Below are 24,031 nucleotides of genomic sequence, written 5' to 3'. Positions count from 1 at the left end.
TCTGTAACACTGTTGACAGGACACCTTGAACTGCAAACAAGGTCAATAATGAATCTCTCTATTCTATTCTGAATGCTTGAGCCATGGTAGTTTTATATTGTTAAACTTTCTAATTAAAAAATACATGACGTTATCACAATGTTGAGTATGAACCGAGTGGAAACTTGTGGACAGGGGCAGAGGGAGAAACACTAGCCTACTGCACATATTCAGCGGGCCACATACCACAGAAATAAACCCGGAAGATAAATAAATTCTTGGCATATGGCCAGGCGAGTAACACCATTAAAATGAATAGGGGCCATCTTAGGGTCTGGTATCTAGTTTTTATTAAAATCTATAAACAGGACCGGCTCTGTATATAGTAATAAGCAGCTCATTCTAAGGTAAGGAAAGCACAAATTATTCTTATTTTCAGATGATTATAAACTAATTACAATAATAAACTAGTTATAGATATTAAATTGTATTTTTGCCAATAGAGGCCCCCACTGGACCTTTAAGAATAGAGTTTGTCAACCACACAAATTTCATCTGAGCTGCATAGTATTATAGGAATAACATTTTAAATAGGAGGGAGGAATAGTCCTTGTACATATGAAGTATTCGCAGCTGACACTGTCAACAGTCTGTGCAGAATGTTAAATACAATCCTCCCATAATACCCACAATGTCCCTAGTTTCCAGTTGGATCGCATTGTATTAATTAATGTGTCATTTTCCAGTTTAATACTGTAGTAATGCCTTAGCTTGACGCTCTAATCATCCCCATCATCATAATCTACACCAAAAAATCCACCAGACCACTTAATAAAGTTGAACACAACTTCAACACACAAAAAATGGTACAGAAACAACTGTGCTGTTCAAAAATCCAAAATTATCCACAAATTAGAGAGATAAAAGAAGAGCTAAAGGAGATAAAAGAGGTAAAAAAAAAGTGTAATGCTCCACTCTCCACTTGTCTAACTGTAATTAACTCTCCCAAATCCAAAAAAAATTCTCTTACTGGCAAGAGAATTAAAAAAAGGCAATTAAAGGTACTCAGCAAAAATAACAGTACCCCATTTCTAAAGGTTACAAATGTAAATATACATGAAATTTAAAGCATTTGAACTTATCTACACATATTTTAAGTGCAAGAAATGAGAATATTACCTTATTGCATTACTGTGAATATTACCGGCATCTACCTAGACCTGCAAATACTGTAAATATAGTTGTTTTACATATGAACTTGAATTATTGCATATCAATTGGTAGTTAGGTAGCCAAAACATCAATAAACAGCATTTAGGCTCCTACAAACCAGTGAAAAAGCAACATAATTTTTATTTTTTTTATTTAATTATTATTATTTTTATTATTATTATTGAGCCTTATTCAGCAGTGGGTCAAACAAAAAGTTCGACCTTGAACAAAATGTATTTAACCTACAGCCTCTATAATGAGTATACGAGTAGATTGTAGTAAAGTTATGCTGGAAACTACAACTCCCATGGCTGTGCGGTCGCCGCCGGATGTTCGTGTTGCACAAATTTGGCGCTGATCTATCCGGGTACTTTATTCACTGCTTCCTTTCGCGCCGGGTAACCGGAGAGCTGTGCGTCCATGTGCGCAGTGACTGGGAATTGATAGACGTCTGAAATATTAAAATCCGAGCCGTAAACAGAGTTTTCGTAATGGATCCTGAGGCTTTGGTCGAGGCCCTTCGGGGGACGATGGACCCCAATCTGCGGGAGGCCGCGGAGAGACAGCTGAACGAGGTAAAAGTTGAGATTAGCCGTTGATGGTGATGGAGGTTGTGGCGCGGTCTCGCATGGGGCCTCGGCCGTTCATAACATCAAGATGGTGCGATCACGCAGACTGGGCTTTGCTGCCGTTACCTTGACAGATCAACAGCCAAATTCCGCTTCTCGACCAGTATCGCCTACTGCCTCTTACGCCCTCGGTCCTATCACCAGTGTAGAGCCGTTACCATGAATTCAGTGGCATTTTTTTTATATCGATGACACACTCGTGTGCCAGTAACCAGCGTCAACGTTAGCTTCATCTCGAGCCAGCTGTGTCGCTAATGCTAAACAAGCTAGCCCTCCTTGCCCCGCTGAGAAGATCATTTTTAGCTCGTCACACTCAATTTCGGTTTGGATTTGACTAATTTCGTAGCTGACACGACACGAGAGAAATGCGTCTGACGTGTTAAACAACAAGTAAAGCCGGGGGAAATGTTCTAGTGAGCGTAACGGCATTTAACGGCAGAATATTGATGCTTAGCCGTGCGGCTAACATCAGCGAGCTAACTTAGCTACTTGTTGGATGAGCTGCCATAGCTCCGCTACATAGCTGCTGCTCACGTGTCACTGTGACAAGCCCTGAAGTGATGACATTCTTCAACAACGCAATAAAAATTACAAGAGGCAACTATTAGCTGTTGTTTACCGTAGACACACTTAATATGTGGTCGGTTACTTTATGAGTATTTCGTTAAAAATTAAATCATGAAATTGAGTTTTGCGTTAGCCGAGTGTGAGCTAATGTTAACCGAGTTAGCAACACTGTTGGGTGAAGCAGAAGCTGGACTATACCAAAAGTTGTGTTATCTCTCCTCATCTGCCAGCTATGTTTTCCTTTTGAAATATCTATCTATCTATCTATCTATCTATTGATTTTACAGTAAACAGGGGCAAGTTAATAGTTTGCACAGTCTCCATCAAAATGTCTTAATCACTAAGTGTGGACATTGTCCTGCTTTAAAAGACTTGAAGCCTTCATGTCACCATTTCAATCCTTATTCCCAGAAGATGTTTGGAGCTCACTAATTGTGATCGAGGTAAAATGCATGCAGGGTCAAGACCTTGAATAACCTGAAGGCCCAATTTTGTGAGACTGTATATTGGACAGTCCAATCACAATATGATTAAGCTCCATGTTCTTCTACACCTTTGCTCCTGTAATTGAAATAAATGATAGTCATCACAAATTAAGGCCTATTTTAATACCCACATCATAATGTTTTAGTCATAGTACATGTGGTCAATATGTCTATTTTTGGTGGCACAAGGGGCTTGGGTTGTTTTTCACACCCACATGTGCCGGTGATAGTGATGGCTCCGTTGAATGTGTTCTTACACAGCTGGCTGGAGTTATTAGAGTTGTGTTCAGAACAAAAAAAAAACATGTCCTCTGGAGGAGGATGGAGTAAATCTGTTGGAGTGCATAGTTTCTAAATACAGAGCTTTGCTTAGTCATAAACTCGGACTTTGTTTTTCGTGGAAAATGGCCAGATAAAAACTGAGTAAGGCTCGGCAAAATGCTGAAATGCATTACATGATCTTGTAGATATATTTTGATACATTGGAACTGCACTGTCGTTGAAAGCACATATTAGGGATATTGGTGATCTCATAACCCAGAAGTAAATGAGTGGAAACGAAATGTTGTCACTTTAACAGTTAATCATGTTTTAGATTAGAAAATTGACTTGGATTGTTAATCTAACGGTATTGGTTAAAAGACCTGCACTGCTGTGGATTACAGCTGGTGAATTTGGGCATCCATGAGTCTGAAATTTTCTGACAGCTCAGCTGACAGTGGTGATGATGTATGCTGGTGTTTTAAAAATGACCAAGCCCGTGGGATGTCTTTGTTTTGTAAACATGATGCTAAAAAAAAAGCACAAAATTATTTATCAATTTGAAAGGGTGTTTCTATGACTTAAAAGCACCTGTACGCCAAACATAATGTGTACTGAACTTGCTATGTCCGAAATACAACCCTCCAAGTTCCTTTTTAATGGCAGCGTATTTAACAGCTGATTGCGGTAGAGCACTATTTATAAGCAGAAGTGGGGGTCATGCAAAATAAAATGAAACCTTCTTCATACAAAACAGTATGAAAAATGAGATTGTAAATGTTGTTTCAGTGTTTATAACCGCTTTACACTCAGCTGTTCTCAATTCTGATTTTCAGGGTCACACCCAGGTAAACTTTGTGTCCACTCTGCTGCGTGTCACCATGTCTGATCAGCTGGATTTGCCTGTCAGGCAAGCAGGTGAGTGGAAACATTGACATGTTAAAATAGATCTGCGGACAGTTAAAGATTATCTTATGGAACTAGAAGGAACACAAAATCAGTTCTGTTATTCGTATTAAATGAATATCTCAAAATAAAGATTCAGTCAGTGCTGTCTGCTGGTAGGCCGACGAGCGGGACCAGTGCATCTTTACAGTCAGATGATTTATATCATCGTCAGAGTCAGGTGAAGGATGACTTTAAAAGCTGTGGTGGCGATTCAACACAGACAGGTTAGGCTTAAGTGGCAGATGTGTCCTTGTAATAAAATCTTACTTTAAAAGCTATTCTCCCAAAGTATCTGAAAGCAAATACGCTGGTTTGTTTATAACATTTTAACACATTTATTGTTAAGTTAGACATTAATATGGCTAGTGTATTTTCTTTTTATACAGTTTTATGTGTCTTTTAATAAGACCTTCATCCTCGAGGCTCACACTTGAATTTGGTCTTTTATTTAGTTTCACCCTCTCGAGCATACAAGAAATAATATGCAAAGTATTACTTTCTTAGGAAATGAAATGTCCTTTTCTGTTTTCAGTGTTGCCGTTGTGTGTCTCAATAGGAAGTGTTATTCTAAAACAATGTTATGACACACAGTCTGTGCTCTCCCCCATCTTGTATCAGCTGGATCCACACAAGGCTACCGAAAACACTCTGGCACTGTGACGTACCACTTAATCCTGCATCTGACTCCAGTTTTGCAAAATGCATTATATGAGAAATAGACTAGATATTCTCAGTGATCCCAAGTTTAACAAGTCCCTTATATAATGGTTTCTAAAAAGATAATTCAGTGATGTTACATGATTCACACTTGTGTTTTGTGAGGCTAAAGTGCCATGCTGAAGAGCAGTGGACACGTGGAGTTGGTTAAATATAGCTTGTTTTGCTTTAGTCAAACGCTGATCTGTGAGGAAGGTGTCAACGGAGGGCAAAAATGTAATGTTTAGAAAGTTAAAATCTTGACCAAAGTTGCTGCAGAAAGAGCACAGATAGTATCTGAATCATTGTGTCCACCTCCTAAGTATTAATAGCTGTACTAGCAAATTAAAGTTGTTATAGAGCTATGCTTTAGTGCCGTGAATTACTTTTCCAGCTGTAGGAAAAATGTCTGACAGTGTTTAAAGTGGAATAGAGGAGGAGCAGCTCCCCCAGATTGCACAGAAGCTGAATAATATCACAATGATATCACAAGTGAAGCTGATTACAGATGTACATTGTCTTAACTTTTCAATCGGCACTGAGTCGGTACATTTAGGTTGGTTTGGGGGTTTGTTCATTTAGCAGCTGTCTGGCTTGATGCTGGTAGGCAGCCCGATGCTATCACTCTGCTTTTATAATCATTCATTTGACAGTTATTGCATCGTTTTCAGTGAATAGATCGATTAGATGCATCAGCTGTAGTTGTTTTAAAATAGACAGCATGATTGAATGTGGGTTTGAGTTGTTTTTGAAACGGTCTTGGCAGCGCGTACAGTATGTGGTGAGTTGTTGAGATCTCGTAGTCTGAGATTTCTGCTGCCAAGCAAATACAAATGAGGTAGATTAAGTTTGTGTGTGTGGTGCTTAAAGCATTAAAAAAAGAACATTGCTGTCACTGGTTGTTGACGTGTTGCTGTCGAGTTTTTAAATGTCTTTTTTGTGCTTTGAGGATCACAAAATAGTTTCCATTCACCTCAATTGTATTTATTTGGTAGCAAAAAGAACTTCAACCCTAACACTCGGCAACAACCTGTACATCCTTTGAGCTGCCAGGGCTAATAAGAATTTTTGTGATCAGGTAGAGCTGACCCTTTAATGTTTTTGGTTCCCGTGTTTGTATAGATTTGATTTAAATGCTCACTGCAGATGCTCAACCAACTTACTGTATACTTGAGGGCATTGTTTGTGTAATGTAATTTGCCCACAGTGCGTAATTTCAGACAGTTAATCCACAATAATCGCAGTCCCACAGTTTTTATATGTTCCTGCTACTGGACTGGAGTTTTCTTTAATTTGCCGTTCATTAAAATTGCAGCAGTTTTATTCAGATAGACATTCTCAATAACTAATTTTCTTTTTGTCCGTAAATCTAATTTATACGACAGGTTCTCAGTGGCTTTGACGTGTCGGGCAGTGGTGTAGTTTGGTGGTCACAGGCAGAGGGGAGGGGGTTTATGCTCTGTCAGCATTGATAGGCTGGATTATGATTGCCTCGCCAGTGGTGTAGACATTTGTGTCAGCAGTCTGACGTCTGCCTCCCAGCCCTCGCTCCTCCGCTCCCTCAGATGCCTCTCCCCTGCGAGAACTCAGAGTGGGGCCCCACAGTGTGGATGTGGACCCAGCTGACACCCTCGTGCCACATTCAAAACTACTGAACTGCAGACGGAAGAATTTATTTCTGCAGCTCCGGCTTTAGGTGGTTCCGAATTTACACCACTGTGTTGTGCACTGTCACGATGTAAATGCAGTCGATGTGATGGGTGCACATTTGGGAGCTGCACGAGGTTGTACACCGGCAGAATCTCAAAACTGTTCATGTTGGTTTAGTTACTTTGATACTCCTGTAAAGCAGCCTGCAGAAAAACTACAGTCACTTGCAGATTCTGGTATTTTTTCTTGGAGATGGAGAGCTGAATGTTTCCAGGGTGTCTTTAGGTATCTAAAAAGTCTTAAAATGCCTTAAATTTTATGAATATTAGGCCTTAAAAGTCATTACATCATCTTAAATTTAAATGTATGAGGTCTTAATTGTTAATTGTCAAGCTCTACCATGTGAAAGTCCATATTTCTGATGTTACAAATCTGACCTAACTCACTTTTATTACCATATTCCTACATAAAACCACCTCTACTACTTGCCTTAATACTTCCCTGCAATCCTTTGATAAGACAAAGATGATTGTCCAAAAATCAGTCTTATATTTGATTAAAAAGGTCTAGAAAAATTAGTTGTAAAAGTTTTTGAATCTTGCAAATAAGGCTGCAAGTAACAGCTATTTCCATATGATTCAAATTATGGAATATGATCATTGTTTTCTCAATCAATGAGTTGTTTGGTCTATAAAATAAAAAAAATAAAAGAAAATGGTGAAAAATGTCAATCGAGATGACGTCCTCTGATGTCTTGTTTTGTCCACAAACCAAAGATAATTAGATTACTGTCTTAGAGTAAAGAAATCAGAAAATATTCATATTTAAGAAGCTGGCATTGGAAAATTTTGGCTTTTTCCCCCTAAAAAAATAGTTAAACCGATTTAATCATTTATCAAATGAGTTGGTGATTGGTTTAATAGTTGACAATCAACTGATTGGTGTCGCTCTACTTGCAAGCAAATTAAGTGAAATTTTGTTTTTGGTGAGGAGCATATCACATGGCAGTCCCAAAAATGGCTCCTTGGTCATGTGACCTCCTTCTTTTACAGCTTGATGGTTTCATTGATTACTTATTTACTACTACACACCAGGTGTTACATTACGGGCAAAAAATATCTTGCAGTAATTTAACATTTTAGTAATATTTGTCAGGTTTTATGCATAGTATGTGCAGGCTTGCTGTTAAAGGGCGCTCTTTTGGGTTTTCTCCCTTTTTGTCTAGGTGTGATTTACCTTAAGAACATGATAACCCAACACTGGAGTGATGGCGACGGCTCAGGCACAGAGACTCCTGTCAATAACATCCCGGACGAGGACAGGCAGTTCATCCGAGACAACATAGTGGAGGCCATCATCCACTCCCCCGAGCGCATCAGGTAACCACACACACACTGCTGGCTGAGTGGAGCGGAGTAGATTTTGTCCTTCATACATGTTTGTCCCCAGTTGCTCTTTTCTACTTCACATGCAGTATTTTGTCCTCCTTCTTAATAACCGGATCTAAAACTGTGATTGAAACTTTTCAGGGTCCAGTTGACGACATGTATCCACCACATGATCAAGCACGACTACCCCGGCAAGTGGACGACCATCGTGGACAAGATTGGCTTCTACCTGCAGTCAGACAACAGCGCAGGATGGCTGGGCATCTTGCTCTGCCTTTACCAGCTCGTCAAAAATTATGAGTAAGTCAGGGTTCTCAATCTTAACTTTGTATCGTATTATAAAACATAATGTGGCGTTAACATGGTGCTTTTGTGCGAAACAGATATAAGAAGCCAGAAGAGCGCCAACCGCTGGTGGCTGCCATGCACATCTTCATGCCCATGCTAAAAGAACGCTTCATCCAGCTGCTTCCTGACCACTCCAGTGACTCTGTCCTCATTCAGAAACAGATCTTCAAAATCCTCTATGCCCTCTTCCAGGTAGTGTTGCAGCATCAGCATATTCTCTTTAGCTGAGGTTAATAAAGGATAAGAACTTGGTTTGCCTTTCAACAATTGTGCTCAGTTGTGTCGTAAATAAGTTTGGTTTGTTGACTGAAATGAGTTTTTTTTTCTTTCTTGAAGGCAAACTTTACCCACAAAATGATCATATGAATATAAGTTACTCACCTTGTGTCACCTTGAAGTCGTGAAGAAAACTTGCATGCCTCCATGATGAAGAATCCAACAACTAACAAAAGTCTCAATGAATTAAAGTAAAGGGGGCTGCGTTTAACACCAACAAAACTCAATGAAAACATTCGTTTACACACAACTTGTGGCGAATAATCCAAGTCCCATCTATCCAGTTGAATGCTCAGTACTTCCCAGAAATATGCATTTTCACTAAACCCTACTATTTAAAACAGTTAAGCACAAACAGTGTCTCACACACCAAGGACTAGCGTGCCTGGACCAGCATGTGTGTTTGATTGAGCAGAGCTCAAGTGCATGTTCATGTCCAGGTGCACTACTCGTGCAGGAAGTTTTAAATAGAAACATTTTAGAGAAAATGTATGTGTTTGTGAAGTACTGAGCATATGACTAGATAATTGACACTTGGATTATACTCCACGAGTTGTGAGAGAGTTTGTAAACTGATTTTTTTTGCGGCCCCCTTTTGCATCAATTCAAGAATTTTCTTCATGTTTGGATTCTTCGTTCACCATGGAGGCATATAAGAAACTGTTTTTTCGTGGGTTGAGTAATCTATATATAAATGATCCTTTTTGGGTCCTTTAAATCTATAATAACCCTTTTGGTGTTAATATATCTAAATGTCTAGTCTGATTACTGCAAGATTTAAACCTGACTCTCTTATTGTCTCCACAGTACAATCTCCCCCTAGAACTCATCAACAGACAGAACCTGACAGAGTGGATGGAGATCCTGAAGACAGTTGTCGATAGAGATGTGCCTCCGGTAAGGAGACAAAATGAATTCATACTGCACTAATAATGCCAATAGCTCCTCACAAATTGTTCATTTTCAGAGACCTAGACATGTCAGTTCTCCACAACCTGACTGTGCCAACATTTTTGTGTGTGTGTGTGCAGGAGACGATGCAGATAGATGAAGATGAGCGGCCTGAGCTGCCGTGGTGGAAGTGCAAGAAGTGGGCCCTTCACATCTTGGCTCGGCTGTTTGAGAGGTAAAAATCTGACAATTTCTGCCTTAACGTCTATAATAAATCGTATAAACATAAACAATAACATCCACTGTATGAAACCATCATTGCAGATACGGAAGCCCAGGCAACACAACCAAAGAGTACGCAGAGTTTGCTGAACTTTTCCTGAAGGAATATGCAGTTCCTGCTCAGCAGGTAAGCACTTCAGACAACGTAATGTAAGCAGCAGCGCTCCAGTCTGACTGAACTGTGTCTTTGAAGTACTTTTGAAGTGCACCTCACAAATATAAGGAACTCCTTTGTACATCTGTCGACTAGGTGCTGCTCAAAGTCTTATACCAGTACAAGGAAAAGCAATACGTGGGTCCCAGAGTTCTCCAACAGACGCTCAACTACATCAACCAGGGCATAGCGCATGCTCTGACGTGGAGAAACCTTAAACCACACATCCAGGTATAAATACAATGTCTGGATATCCAGTAAACATTTCACGTAATGGTATATAATAAGGTTCACATGGTAGTTTTGCATCAACAACATTGTCGAAGCATTGAGCTGCCAATCCGCACTGGTTCATCCAACAGATAAAAGAAGCAAAATGATCCTGACATCCACTGTGCTAACACCACTCCACACTACTGTGTTTTTCAGGGCATCATTCAGGATGTGGTCTTCCCCCTCATGTGTTACACAGACAGTGATGAGGAACTGTGGCAGGAGGATCCATATGAGTACATCCGCATGAAGTTTGGTAAGCAGTGGAAGTTGGTGCCTGTAATTGAAAAGGGTTTGTGTGCACCCGCGATGACTAACCGTTTATCTAATCTCCGCTGTCCCCCTTAGACGTATTTGAGGACTTCATCTCTCCAACAACAGCAGCCCAGACACTCCTCTTCACTGCCTGCAACAAGAGGAAAGAGGCGAGTTGAAATTGTTTTGTGCTGGTTAATTGTTTTGAAGCTTTGATCTTTGAAAAATCAAACAGATTCTTTATCTGTCCCCACAATTCATATTTAATGAAGCCTAATCCGGTGTATTCTGTTTAGGTGCTGCAAAAGACGATGGGCTTCTGCTACCAGATTCTCACTGACCCCGCCTCTGACCCCAGGAAAAAGGACGGTGCCCTCCACATGATTGGCTCTTTGGCTGAAATACTGCTAAAGGTAAACTCCTCTCAGATGGCTTGTCAGCTCTACTTCTTTGACAATTCTTCTTTTCTACTCACAGATTAAAAGAGACTGGTTTCCACTCTGAGCAAACAGGTGTTGAACATTTGTAACATGGTGCGGCAAACAGCACACTTTCCTGTTTCTTACCATGGCTGTCCTCGTGAGCGTTCAGTTGTGAAGTGTTGTCTCAAACTGGGGCAAGAGATAATTTTGCAGAAGTTGGTTTAGCTTTGGGCTTTTAGAGATGGTGAAAACTGTGGTACTGCCTGAGTTGTGGTTTGGCAGGCTACTGAAAACAAGTTTAATATTCGTGGCCGTGCACCAAGCAATCAAGCGCTAATACTGCAGACTTGTCACTAACTTAATTCAGTCTGAACAGTCTATTTCTAGAAAGTATCAAATGAGTCATAGATTTTCTTCTTTTGTAAAAGTTGCAAATGCTAAACGTACAGGATAAGTGTTGTGTTTGACAGTTTTTATTTCTTTCTCTACACAGAAAAAGATTTATAAGGACCAGATGGAGTTCATGCTGCAGAACCACGTCTTTCCCCTGTTCCGCAGTGAACTGGGCTACATGAGAGCCAGAGTGAGTGATCGTTTCCAAACAGGCAGACCTAAGCCTCATGCTTTAATGTTATTGATTAAGATGGCTTTGAATGAACAGAAGCTTGTTCTGTTGTCTCTGTACTTTGCTTTTGTTTATGAAATATATATGTGATGTGTTCAGCTGCATTTTCTCAACCTCTGTTGTCACACAGGCCTGCTGGGTGCTGCATTACTTCTGCGAGGTGAAGTTTAAAAGTGACCAGAACCTGCAGACGGCTCTTGAGCTGACCCGCCTTTGTTTAATCAATGACAACGAGATGCCAGTCAAGGTGGAGGCTGCTATTGCCCTGCAGGTTCTCATCAGCAACCAGGAGAAAGGTGAGCATGTAAAGTCATGCAGCTGGTGTTTGTGTAATTAAATAGTTTTCCTTGACTGACAAAACTAACTCGTGTGTTGTAATTTTTTTAGCCAAAGAATACATCACCCCCTTCATCCGGCCAGTGATGCAGGCACTCCTGCACATCGTCAGGGAGACAGAGAATGATGACCTCACCAATGTCATACAGAAGATGATCTGTGAATACAGTGAGGAGGTGACTCCGATTGCAGTAGAGATGACACAGCACTTGGTAAGTGCAACCAGTAAAGAGGCCAAATGTTGATGTCGTCACATCACATGATGGCATCACTGAGCGGCTTAATGAACTCCCATTATGGCTGTAATGCATGAGGAGAGCTGCAGTCCCTCGACAAACATATCTTAAATGATCCATGTTACCTCAAAGAAAAACAGACTTTATTCAGATGGATTATGGACAACTAAGGTAAAAGTGTGTCACTGATTAATCCAGAAGGAAACAAGGGGCAGATTTAAGGAAAGACAGGTTTATCTGTATTGCACATTTTAGCACCATGGCCATTAAAAGTGATTTTCATCCAAAGTGCATCACAAACACAGTGTTAAAGGACGTTAAAATACAATTTCGAACATCTGTTGAAGAGCCCAGAAAATAAAAACAAGCTACACAGAATAAGACAGGTATAAAGTACCAGAATAAAAGTCGCAGTGTAAGAAATTAATAATGGATTTTCTAAAAGGCAGAGGCAAACAAGTCTTCAGCCTTGATTTAAAAGAACTGAGTGTTACCCAAAAAACGCAGTGTGGCAGTGTGCCCTTGTGTCAAAAGGGCAACTACTTATTCAAGTTAAGGTTCCAGAATTATAATTGTCACACAAAATTGCCGGAAATCATTTGCTTTCTTCTCTTAAGCCTTTTATAAGTTTCTAAAAACTTGTGCAGTCAGTTGCCCAGCAGCTCTTAATGTTGCCATGTGAATGCTCTGATAGCAGATGCCGAGTGTTTGCCTCTCAAAGTGACTGTGGCGAGCTCTGTGTATAGTGACATCACATGCTTAGCTTCTATATTGCTAGTCATGATCAGCTTTAGTAGGTTTGCCCTGTTTCTTTTATTTGACGTGGAGATATGAAATCAGTCAGACTTCCTGCCTCATGGTGAATTGTATGGATCCTCGGACCCAGTCATAATAGTCCCTCTGTGTTTGCTCTTTGTCAGGCAATGACGTTCAACCAGGTGATTCAGACGGGCCCTGATGAGGAGGGAGGAGATGACAAGGCTGTGACGGCCATGGGCATCCTCAACACCATTGACACATTGCTAAGTGTGGTGGAGGACCACAAAGAGGTTAGCAGCATAGCCGCTAAGCAGGCTGCCCACACACACACACACACACAAACACACACACTCTCTCTCCAGGCTGTTCACTCATCTCGATGCCACTTCCTCTGCAGAAGCAGCTCTGGTCTGCTGTAGCGTTCCTGCCAACACACTTCAGCCACCCACCAACTCCTGGGAACACGCTCTGTTCTCACCGTGTTCAAAATGACTCAGAGGCTGAGGCAGACGCTAGAAATAGTGCCGGGGCACGCTGCCACCGTGTCTGCTGAAACATAGGACTGCCGGTGCTCAAAGCCAAGAAGCCATTAAATTTGACCGAGCTATGCTTTACACTGAGGACTTTTGATTGCATAACACTTTGCCAGTTTAGGTTTCAGAGATGGTCGGCGTACGTCACTTTAGTCCAAAGAATTTGAGTTCTTTTTATTTGACCAGTGAATTTACGGGGAAATTTAAATGTTCAGTTGGTGTGTTAGAGGTCTTTTCAGGACAGACACACCATATGCATGGGGGAAAAAAGATGATGACGAAGAGGTGCTTATCCTCACTTCTAGTTAATTTGACTCAAAATAATTGTTCTCATTCACTAAAAGGTTGTTCACTCCTTACACTGACGTTTAATTGTGTTTTCAGTATAGCAAAGATAATTGATCATTAACAGAATCACTGTCTGTGTAGTTTCACTCACTGCCTTGTATTGGATGATGCATCCCAGTATGTGTAGTGTAAGAAACATGCTGTTGAGGTGGAACTACAACACATATGTGATCATGGCAGTTTTATCTTCTGTAATTTATCATATTGATTAAATCATTGCCTGCTGTTTCAGATCACACAGCAGCTGGAGGGCATCTGTCTGCAGGTGATCGGCACTGTGCTCCAGCAACATGTACTTGGTAAGCAGGTCTTTCCTGTGCTTCAACATTCCACCTGTATGTTGCACTAAAACGCTGTCTGCCTAAGAGATGATCTGTTGATAATAAACCGACTATATTTACCTCCAGTGACGCACTTTTCTTTCCCTTTCTTTTTTCCAGAGTTCTACGAGGAGATCCTGTCCCTGGCTCACAGCCTGACCTGCCAGCAGGTGTCACCACAGATGTGGCAGCTCCTTCCACTGGTGTATGAAGTCTTCCAACAAGATGGATTTGACTACTTCACAGGTGTGGGATTTGCAAAGAATCAGTTTTTACATTTTTATTAGAATGCTTCGCTGGTTTCTGTGAGGTATAAAGATTTTAAACTGTAAAATAAAAAAAGCCAATATCCTGAGTTTAGAGATAAAAAAGTGTGCATTTCTTTTGCTGTAAATTCAGCTGTGTGAAAAGTTACTGGGTTTCTGTTTCAGATATGATGCCTCTTCTTCACAACTACGTCACAGTGGACACAGATACTCTCTTATCTGACACCAAATACCTGGAGATCATCTATAGCATGTGCAAGAAGGTAAAATGGTGCCGTTGATGACGCATGATGTAACAGACTGTTTCAAAGCTGATAATCTGAGGTCTCATGGATGCATAGAGAGAGCTAGATACAGTGTTGGAAGTGTGGCCCCATTCGTTCTTATGAAAGTTGCTCAGAGGCACAGGAAGCCAAAAGTTCGACTTCCCAAGGGAAAATTACCCTGATCTTCCACATAGTTAGGCCCATAAAGCAAGCACACTAGGAACTTTGCGAAGAGAGCAGCTAACTTCCACCAGCTGAGCTGTTAACTTCTGTTTTAGCCCTCCGCTAACTTGAATGGGTATAAAATTATTTAATCGTTCAGCTTTTCTAGACTTTAAACATTTGAAATGTATCCACTGATTTACAGACATCTTTTCTCACAATGTAAGTCTCATCCTCACATGATGGACCTGGATGTTGTAATTCCACAGTTTGGCCACTACAAAAACTGTCCTCAAAGCCTGGCGCACTTCCTAGGGGCTTGGTGGTGATTGGTGTGTATCAGAAGATTTACCTGAGTCTGTCACTCCAAACAGGTCCTGACAGGTGACCCAGGCGAGGACCCAGAGTGCCATGCAGCCAAGCTACTGGAGGTCATCATTCTGCAGTGTAAAGGTCGTGGCATTGACCAGGTCAGTATCTAAATGTACACCTCAAACTGATAAGCGGAACTATAGAGACTCGCCCCTGCACAGTCCTGACATTAAAATGATGTATACTAATATTTTTACTAGACAGTTTTGAACCATTGATGATGAACTTGGTGTTGCTGCAGGTCGTGCCCTTGTTTGTGGCTGCTGCATTGGAGCGCTTGACGCGGGAGGTGAAGACCAGCGAGCTGAGGACTATGTGCCTGCAGGTGGCCATCGCTGCACTTTACTACAGCCCCCCTCTTCTCCTCAACACTTTGGAGAACCTACGCTTTCCAAACAACACTGAGCCCATCACTAACCACTTCATAACCCAGTGGCTCAAAGATGTCGACTGCTTCCTTGGGTAAGAAGATCACTAGTGTGTCAACAGGGCATATTAGGACTCCACTACAGTTGATTGATCTGCTAATTGTTCAATCAACCAGTAACCGTAATTTCAGAACTGCTACTATCAGAAATCCTGCTCACTTTTTGTTCCCCTTTCTTCTCTTCACAGCCTCCACGACAGGAAGATGTGCATTCTTGGACTTTGTGCCCTCATTGACCTCGAGCACAGGCCTCAGGCTGTCAACCAGGTGGCCGGCCAGCTCCTTCCAGCAGCCATCCTACTGTTCAATGGCCTCAAGAGGGCGTATGCCTGTCGAGCAGAGCACGAGAATGATGAGGATGATGACGACGAAGATGGGGAAGACGAGGACGAAAATGGTAAGGCATTAGTGTTTGATGCATAGAAATAGAATGAGAGTAGAATTGACATTCCCAGCTCAAATGTAGCAGGATGGTCAGAGCGGCGGCCATTTTTATGTGTACAGTTTCCATTGCAGAGAACTGTAAGCAGTCAGCAGGCTCACTAGCATATAAAGCGATTTGCAGCAACTCGCAAACTAACTGAGGTGAGGTTTTGCAGTTACAATGAGTAGTACGAAGCATGGAGAGGCGTCTTTTTGTGCACTATCGCTTCAATGAAGCTCTCAGCTAGGTGTGTATTAGGGTTGGATACGTTCATATTTTAACTGGGTCCAAGATGCTATAATTTCCTCTTTTTTTTTCGGTACATTACTTTCTCCTTTTATAACAAAAATATAATTTCTGAACAAGCGGCAGTGGTGACTTAGACAAAAAGCAGTTCTGCTACTTTGCGCTTTTCTAATCACACATAGATCTAATCTTCTTTCTCTGTCCGTATATGTGTGTGTGTGTGTGTGTGTGTGTGTGTGTGTGTGGTCGTGTGTGTGTGTGTCTGCTCGTCTAGCAGTAATACTGAAAATAATACGGAAAAGAAAATAGACTAGATACCGAAACTTGCGGCAGGTTGGCGCTGTAGTGATAGTTTTGGCTTGCAGGGAACCTGACGGAGCAGCCTCTGAGATCTCTGGCTAGCTTTCAGGCTTTGAGGTACTCTCAGGACATTTGGCACCAGTGGATTTAATGCGACTGGATACTTGGTAGTACTGATGTAATTTGGTCGTTTCGGTACCCAACCGTAATGTGTATAGTAGGCAGTACAGTTTCAATACTAGTGAGAACGATACTCTTTAGCCCCACTGACGTGTGTTGTCACCATAGAAACTAACAACAATCACCATTTTCTTTTGAGCTAATCAAATGACCACACCAAACACTTCAATGTCCGTTCTACACTCATTCTATTTCTATGGTTTCATGTATTCAGTGTTGGGCCAGCCATGTTCAGCGTTACTCTGCAGGGTGAGTTAAGTGTCTGAGTGATGCTGAAAGGTTGTTCCCTTAACTCTCTGAGCAGCTGAGCTGGGCAGTGATGAGGATGACATTGACGAAGAAGGCCAGGAGTACCTGGAGATGCTGGCAAAGCAGGCAGGAGAGGACGGAGACGACGAAGACTGGGAGGAGGACGATGCTGAGGAGACGGCACTTGAGGGCTACACTACAGCTGTAGATGATGAAGATAACTTAGTGGACGAGTATCAGATCTTCAAAGCCATACTACAGAGTAAGACAGCCTGTCGGTGGACGGCTTGTGTTAATCAGTCTGTTGCAAAACAAAATTAAATGGTTCAATAAAATATATTTCAATCACTAATCTGACTTTACTGCGACGCAGATATCCAGACCCGTGACCCAGCATGGTACCAGGCACTAACACAGGCCCTCGACGAGGATCAGGGCAAACACCTTCAGGACATTGGCACACTCGCAGACCAGAGACGGGCAGCACATGGTGAGCGCCTGCTGAGACTTCACCCCAGTTTTCAAATTAAAATCTGATGCGGCACTTCAGTTTGACAATAAAGCAATTTTTTTTATGTGCTGCTACTTCCTGCTTTTTTGTTATTGTTTTATTCCCATGTAAATGTTAAGATGAAAAGGCATTTGTAATACGGTTTAGAATTTCAAAGTACCCTGGTATTCATAGCCTCTATGTAGTTACACCACACTCTTGTGCGTTGCAGTAAGCCGCTTTTGTGCCTTTTGATAGGCACTAAAACATGAGTCTGAGATGATTTTGAAAAACATATTTTCACCTCAAAAGAAAATAAATGAGCTGCAATTCTAGATCAGTTGTCGTCTGTCAGTCCTTGTGAGCTTAAGTGGTGGGTTAGGGGTTTTGGGGCTGACAATGCATTGCAGTGTCCAGAGTTTGGGTCTGTTGTTCCCTATCTATTATTCCCCTTTTTTCCTGTTACATCGCTATTGTTGATTAATGATTAAGTCACAAAATGCCCCAAAACCTGTTAGATCACATGGTGTGGCACCTCGTCATGTCTCCAGATTATGTTCCCATGTTCCTCGGACATGGGTGTAGGGCAAGAAAAATAAAAGCCTCAAGGCCTGTGCACACCAAGTCCATATTTTTGTCTGAAATTGTTGCATGTGTGAAAATAAATTCACGATTGTTTGCGTTTGGTCAAAACAGCTGTTTGGAAAAAAAGTGGAAATATATGGACGCAATTACCTTTTTGAAATCTTCCACAACAAAGAGAAGGTAACGTTAACCTATCAGAAATGCAGAACACTGATGGTGCTCAAAGCAGAGTGCAGATTAATAGCTGCACAGTGTGGTAGCCACAGTGCCAGATTCTAGACCCCAGCAGGAAGTGGCACATCAAGCTCAGTGTACAAGGTTTCTGTGTGTAACAGTTTTGATCAGGTAACAGACTTGGGGAAAAAAAACATACGAAAACCACAGACTCGGTTTACAAAGGCTTAATCTTTTCAAACGACAACATGTTTGTGTTGGACTTCATGTAAGTCAAAATGGCCAACTTTTAAGCTCTGTTCAGACCAAAGATTTGCAACAAGACGAGTTGAAACATGCAACTACTTGCAATCGTTCATCTGCAATGTTTTAAAAACCTGCTGGCTCACACCTAGGCAACTAAATTAGATGGTGTATCATCTCTATGCAACAACTCTCCTACCTCCGCTCTGTTTGCACCTTTTCAGGCTTATTTTGTGGCTGAATATAATTTTTAGCTTCTTGAAGTATGAGTGAGGATAGTGATAGTGAGATACTGGCTACAGCTGCATTTGTAGTAGTGATAAAACAGCGAGAAACAAACAAAACGAGCATCAGATGAAATGTCGTCATAATGGATTCACCACAATAATATAAGTAAGCAGTGCCAAGTAATCAGTCAGTTGGAGTGTGTGTGTGTGTGTGTGTGTGTGGGCATAAGCACATGCAGCAGCAGCACACGTGAGGAAGGAAACCGAGCTCAGCGGGGACAGAGCACCTTTCGCAGCAGGCGAACACCCTGTCTGCGGCCAGTTTGACTTGACCAGCGGACTTCACTACAAGCTGTAGAAACAGGCGACAGGCAACATGCTTTACGCTCTAAAACCAGACACCAGGGACTTGACCAGATGAGTTGCAGGTGACCAGCCATCTTGAGTCGAGTTCAGACGGTCAGTTCACATCGCTGCAAGTTTTCTGTGCAACGTTCTAAAACGGTTTTGTCTCGTCGCAAATCTGGTCTGAACTGGGCTTTAGGGGCGGTCTAGAACCAGCTGTGTAATAAAACACTTGCCTTCAGGAAAAAACTTTTTGTCCCTCACTTATTTTGATTTTTAAATACTGTCGCTTATTGTCTTATCACAGAATCCAAGATGATTGAGAAACACGGCGGGTACAAGTTCACAGCGCCAGTGGTGCCATCTACTTTCAACTTTGGAGGCACTGCTCCAGGAATGAATTGAGTCATCCGTTCTACTTTTTATTACTCTGTGACTGATTGTAGTGAAGTGAAAAAAAGCTTGTGTTGTTCCTTAAGTAGTGGTTCCAGAACTGGTTCTTCTCAGTCATTCTTCAATCTGTCAAATGGGGAAATAGCACCAGAAGATGTGGGAAAGCAACCAAAATGCAACCAATGGCTGGGGAAAACAAACCAAGAACTTGAGCATGATGTAAGAGAAGAGGCTCTGAACAACGTTGTCTTCTGGAGCCCGGTGTGGAGGGGGATACCATGACGTCAACTCTTCCGTTTTTTTTTGTTCCCCACCTAAACAGATTTGCGGGATTAACAGATAGAAATTGATAATGGGACTAAATAATTCATTATCACTGTTGTGGCCCAATGGCCGTAATAAGATTATACCTCTGGTAGTGGTGATATCTACGTTATTTTCTGCATAAACAAACACTCATGTTTATGTACATACAAGCCAAGGTTATTGATTTTTCAAGTAGCCTTGAAAAACAACCAGAGGCATTTGTAAGGTGTTAACAGCTGTATTCATATGTAGCATATTGGATACTTCATAGCACTATGTGATGCCTGATCTCTGTAAATTAATGACAAGCACTTTCATATTGTTCAGGTCTCCTAGCCTTCTGTATCAGACTGCAAATTTTTTAAATTGAAGACTATTTAAAAATGAAAACAGCTGTAACTTTGTTACTTTGCAAGCGACTTCTGTAATGGCTGGTTGTCACGCATCTGGTTACAGAGTGGAATCGGTGGGCAACTCGGAAACTTTTGATTTCAGGAAAAAAAGAGAATGCTCTTGGTGTTCAGTATGGCTACAGGACATGTGTTTGTGAGCACTGAAAGTACAATTGAATACATCATTGAAGCATGTACAATTGGACTTATCATGAAGGTCTCAAGCTTTTGGTTGGTGTATGGATGAACCATCTATATATACAACATATTAAAAAAAGAAAAAAGCTAAGGGAATCCATGACCCAGAGTGTTTCCTTATACACTTTTCTTGCTCTTTAAATGTATTTGTCATTAAGTATGTCATTAATGAGTGAACACTTTTACTTTAGTCAAATGTGATTTGATTTCACTTTATTGTTAGAAAAAACTCTGAAATTTGCCTTGTGTCCCAGAACGTCAAATGTTTCACATAAAGACACATGAATACAGGGCAGCCTCTGGCTCGGCGAGTAGAGTATCAACCCCATGTAGGCTAAGATCTTTGCAGCAGCCCAGGTTTGAGCGTTGCTGCGTGTCATCCCCTTTCTCTTTCTCTCCTTCTGTCACGCTCTAGCTGCTCTGTAATAAAAGCCAAAAAATAATCTCTAAAAACAAAAGACACATAAATACAAAACTACAAACATTTAACCCAACTATAAAACCACAATACAAACGTTACAAATCACACCAGACATCACGGGAAGTGGATGCAGTGCCACAAATTAAACATTCCTATTACATGTACTTTGTACACTACACAGAAGCTGTACTCTGATTTAATGAGTTTACAGACTTGGGAACAAATGAGTTCTTCAACCTGACTCGAAAATGTTTGGTGTGATGCAAAACCTGATATTTTTCAAATACTGCGTGAAAGGGTTGGACGTAATATTACCTGCCAGACAACATTCTCGTGGTATATTCAGCTTCTTAACTAGAATGAGGCATTTGGTGTACAATCTTTGAGCAGATAAGTAGCAATCCAGCCAGTGAAGCTTTGAGATGAACAGAGATGACTTTCCACCAGAGTGCAGTGTGCTCCTCTGATCACAGAGTTGCAGTTTGGTGTTTTTAACATTGTCATATTTGTACACACAAGCCTGGTTAGATGTTTTGGTCCAACACAGCAGCTCTGAAACAAAAATATGTTCAAAGAATCACTTTGACAAGCTGATGCTAACATTTCACTCACACTTTCTCTTTTGGAGGGCCAAAACTGAAACTTAATGGAGGGCCACAGGCCAGAAGCAAACACATGTTGTATCGTTAAGATGCAAAATGGGACGAGGATCCCAGGTTCCCTTAAGCCTTTCAAACCTGGAGTGATGTAACGTGTCTTGTACCTTTAGACGCCTTTAGCAAGTATTTAAACCTTTGAACCCTGAGCTAATTGGTGAGATTTCTTTCAGAAACATGGGGGGAAAAGGCAATGAGCAACTTGGTAAAAAAAAATGTCCCACATATTGCAAAAAATAAATAAATAAAAAAAGTAGGGAAAAAGAAAAAGCTAGGGAAAAACTATATTTCAAACATTAAGTATTAAATTTAAAAAATTATGTCACAGAATTATTATGATTTTTAAGCACTCTATCAAGGTAATTTTTTGTTTGTTTTTGTTACTAATTTCTTGCTAATTTTTTGGGTCATTTCTTTTTTTGTTGCTCATTGCCTTCATCCCTTTTAAGGGGTTTCAGAGGGTAAATTGAAAGGCCTCTGCCTGTCCATTACCCCAGTTGTGTGTGTGTCACTGTGCTCAGATTTTAAAAAAAACAAAAAAAAACCCAGAATAATTAGGGATCCTACATATCCTACAAAGAGCATATTTACCTCACAATAAATAAAACAGTATAAACTGATCAATATCCTAACTTCTTAAAAATTAATTTAGAAATCATTTGCATTAGAAACATCTGGGGGGCCAAATCACACCTTATGACAGACCCCACTTTGTGCAGCCCTGACATATAAAGACAACAGGCACTGGATACAAATGATACAACAGCACTGCAGTTTGATAAAGCCCAAAATCTGGGCTATTTATCCAGAGAAGACATTTTAAGACCTCATTAGGAAAGACAGATGTAAATAGTATAATGAGCAATGGCTGAATTCCATTTATTTTCTATGGGTCCTGTGTTGTGCATGTTGGCTCACTGAGACACATGAAGAGAGCCTTCGTTGAAGTTATGGAGCTTTTCCTATTACGACAAGTCAAAATTAGAGCTGCATCTAATTGTTATTTTCATTGTAGATAAATCTGTTGCTTATTTTCTCAATTAACTGATTTGGTGTTTGGTCGATAAAATGTGAGAAGTGATCTTTGTTGTGTCCACAACCCAAAGATGTTCAGCTGACTGTCACAGAGGAGCAAAGAAACCAGAAAATATTTACATTTAAAAGCTGGAATCAGAGAATTTTAACTTTTTTAAATTACTCAAACAGATTAATGGATTATCAAATAAGTTGGTGATTAATTTATTAGTTGATGACTAGCTGATTCATTGTTGCAGCTCTTGTCTGTTGTCTGCTCTGAAAAAAACATATCACCAGTCTGAGAATATTTACCACTGATACAATATCACCTGATGCCTTAAGGTAAATTGCGCTTTATTACCTCGTCATGGGGACCTGTTTTGAGTCAAAGTATAGTTTGTTCTTATATTCTATGTAATGTGTGTGATCAGTTTACCACTCAGCACAACGAGTACCTAAGCATAGATAAACTACAAGTTTAATCTAGCCATATCCAAAACTTGACTGTGGCCAATTAAGAGTCAGATTCAGTTTCCTGCCCCTCAGAATGACTTGTTCATTTTACCTAGTTAGGAGCAGCCCCGTCTTACACTTCAGTATCCTCGACATCTTGCCCAAGGATACTTCAACTGAACTGGACTGGAGGAGCTGAGGATCAATTTTCTGATTACATCTTAAGCTGCAGCCAGTCAAGTAGTTGTTGCAAAGTGTTAAAGGCTTCCATGCCCCTTAGAAACCTTCAGTTTAGCCATGATTAGATGCTGAACAAGCTCCTCTTTGCTTAGAATAAGAGTTTGACCTCTGACGCTTTCACTTTGCTCTGATGTCGTGTTTCCCAATATCACAGCACTACAGTAAGAAATTATCTGCTGGAAACTTGAGGCACAGCCGTATTTATAACAGGTGAAAACTGGCTGCAGGTCGAGTTACTTGAATGAGTCTCAGATGAAAAAATCCACCTGTGTGTCACCTGAACGCAATGCTCAATGGAATTGGGAAGGTTACTTCTGAAATGTAATAGGTTACAAATTACGAGCTACCCTGTTAAAATGTAATAAGTAATGCAACTATTTAAATTACTTCATCAAAGTAATGTAACATATGCGTCTGAAATATGCTCAAAGAAGGTATTCCTGCACAGCGAAAAGATGCAAAGCAACAGAATTAATTATTTTTTTATTATTATATTTAATTATTTTTCATATTAATCGTCTTCAGGTGTAACCCCTTATGTAATCACCAACATTTTGATCAGTAACTGCAATTTAATTACATTTTATTCTCAATAACATCAACTGATCACAATGACATTTATTTTGTGAATTAATTCTGTGCCTCCCTTAATCTCCAGCACTGTTGATTGAAGGGACTGATGCCCTGCACAGACATTTTGCAGGGCAGGTGCTCAAATGGAAAAGCAGGACATCCCTTCCACATTTTTTTTTTCCGCATGCAACATGCTGGTGAGAAAAAACAGACCAAAACAAAAAATGTTGTGCACACAAAGTGCACCCTGCTGGGAGGTTTCAATCTGCCAGCACCAGAGGGTTTCTTGAGGCCTAAGTACTTATGTGCACAGTAATGAGTGGGGAAATGTCTGTCTAGCTTACATATGAGGTGTCTGAATATCTGTACTATACACACCTTGCAGCTGCTTCACAAAGACATTCATGTTCTACATTCATCATTTATTTATAACAGATAACAGGCAACAACAAAGGAAACAGTGCCACAGTGTGCACACTTCAGTTGTTTGTGTAATAAATATCCATCACAATCAACACAAATTTACACAAAATTGTGAAACACTGTTCTCTGA

At 40.7% G+C, this 24,031-nt stretch overlaps 1 protein-coding gene across 1 annotated transcript; it reads left to right on the top strand.

The window, feature by feature from the left end:
• Positions 1–1,565: 1,565 nt before the first annotated feature.
• ipo7 (importin 7) lies at positions 1,566–20,209 on the top strand. Its single transcript, XM_050058852.1, has 25 exons — positions 1,566–1,766; positions 3,970–4,051; positions 7,653–7,806; positions 7,957–8,115; positions 8,199–8,355; positions 9,247–9,336; positions 9,471–9,565; positions 9,655–9,739; positions 9,863–9,997; positions 10,196–10,295; positions 10,388–10,464; positions 10,591–10,707; positions 11,210–11,299; positions 11,472–11,637; positions 11,729–11,889; positions 12,834–12,962; positions 13,786–13,852; positions 13,994–14,119; positions 14,305–14,402; positions 14,942–15,037; positions 15,181–15,401; positions 15,555–15,763; positions 16,821–17,027; positions 17,139–17,255; positions 19,137–20,209. The coding sequence occupies exons 1-25, from the start codon at positions 1,683–1,685 to the stop codon at positions 19,232–19,234; spliced, it is 3,120 nt and encodes a 1,039-aa protein (XP_049914809.1). The 5' UTR covers positions 1,566–1,682; the 3' UTR covers positions 19,235–20,209.
• Positions 20,210–24,031: the final 3,822 nt, after the last annotated feature.

This window comes from Epinephelus moara, chromosome 1, assembly GCF_006386435.1.
Source record: "Epinephelus moara isolate mb chromosome 1, YSFRI_EMoa_1.0, whole genome shotgun sequence".
Classification (NCBI taxonomy): domain Eukaryota; kingdom Metazoa; phylum Chordata; class Actinopteri; order Perciformes; family Serranidae; genus Epinephelus; species Epinephelus moara.
The sequence above is the reverse complement of the archived record's forward strand: the minus strand, read 5'-3'. Positions and strand labels throughout refer to the sequence as shown.

What these genes read in the sequence shown, in the direction of transcription:
- ipo7 (XM_050058852.1), top strand. Translation starts at nt 1,683, where the DNA reads ATGGATCCTGAGGCTTTGGTCGAGGCCCTTCGGGGGACGATGGACCCC. An exon ending in TTTGCCTGTCAGGCAAGCAG is followed by an intron (nt 4,052 to 7,652) that starts GTGAGTGGAAAC and finishes CTTTTTGTCTAG; the next exon opens with GTGTGATTTACCTTAAGAAC. An exon ending in CATCAGCAACCAGGAGAAAG is followed by an intron (nt 11,638 to 11,728) that starts GTGAGCATGTAA and finishes TAATTTTTTTAG; the next exon opens with CCAAAGAATACATCACCCCC.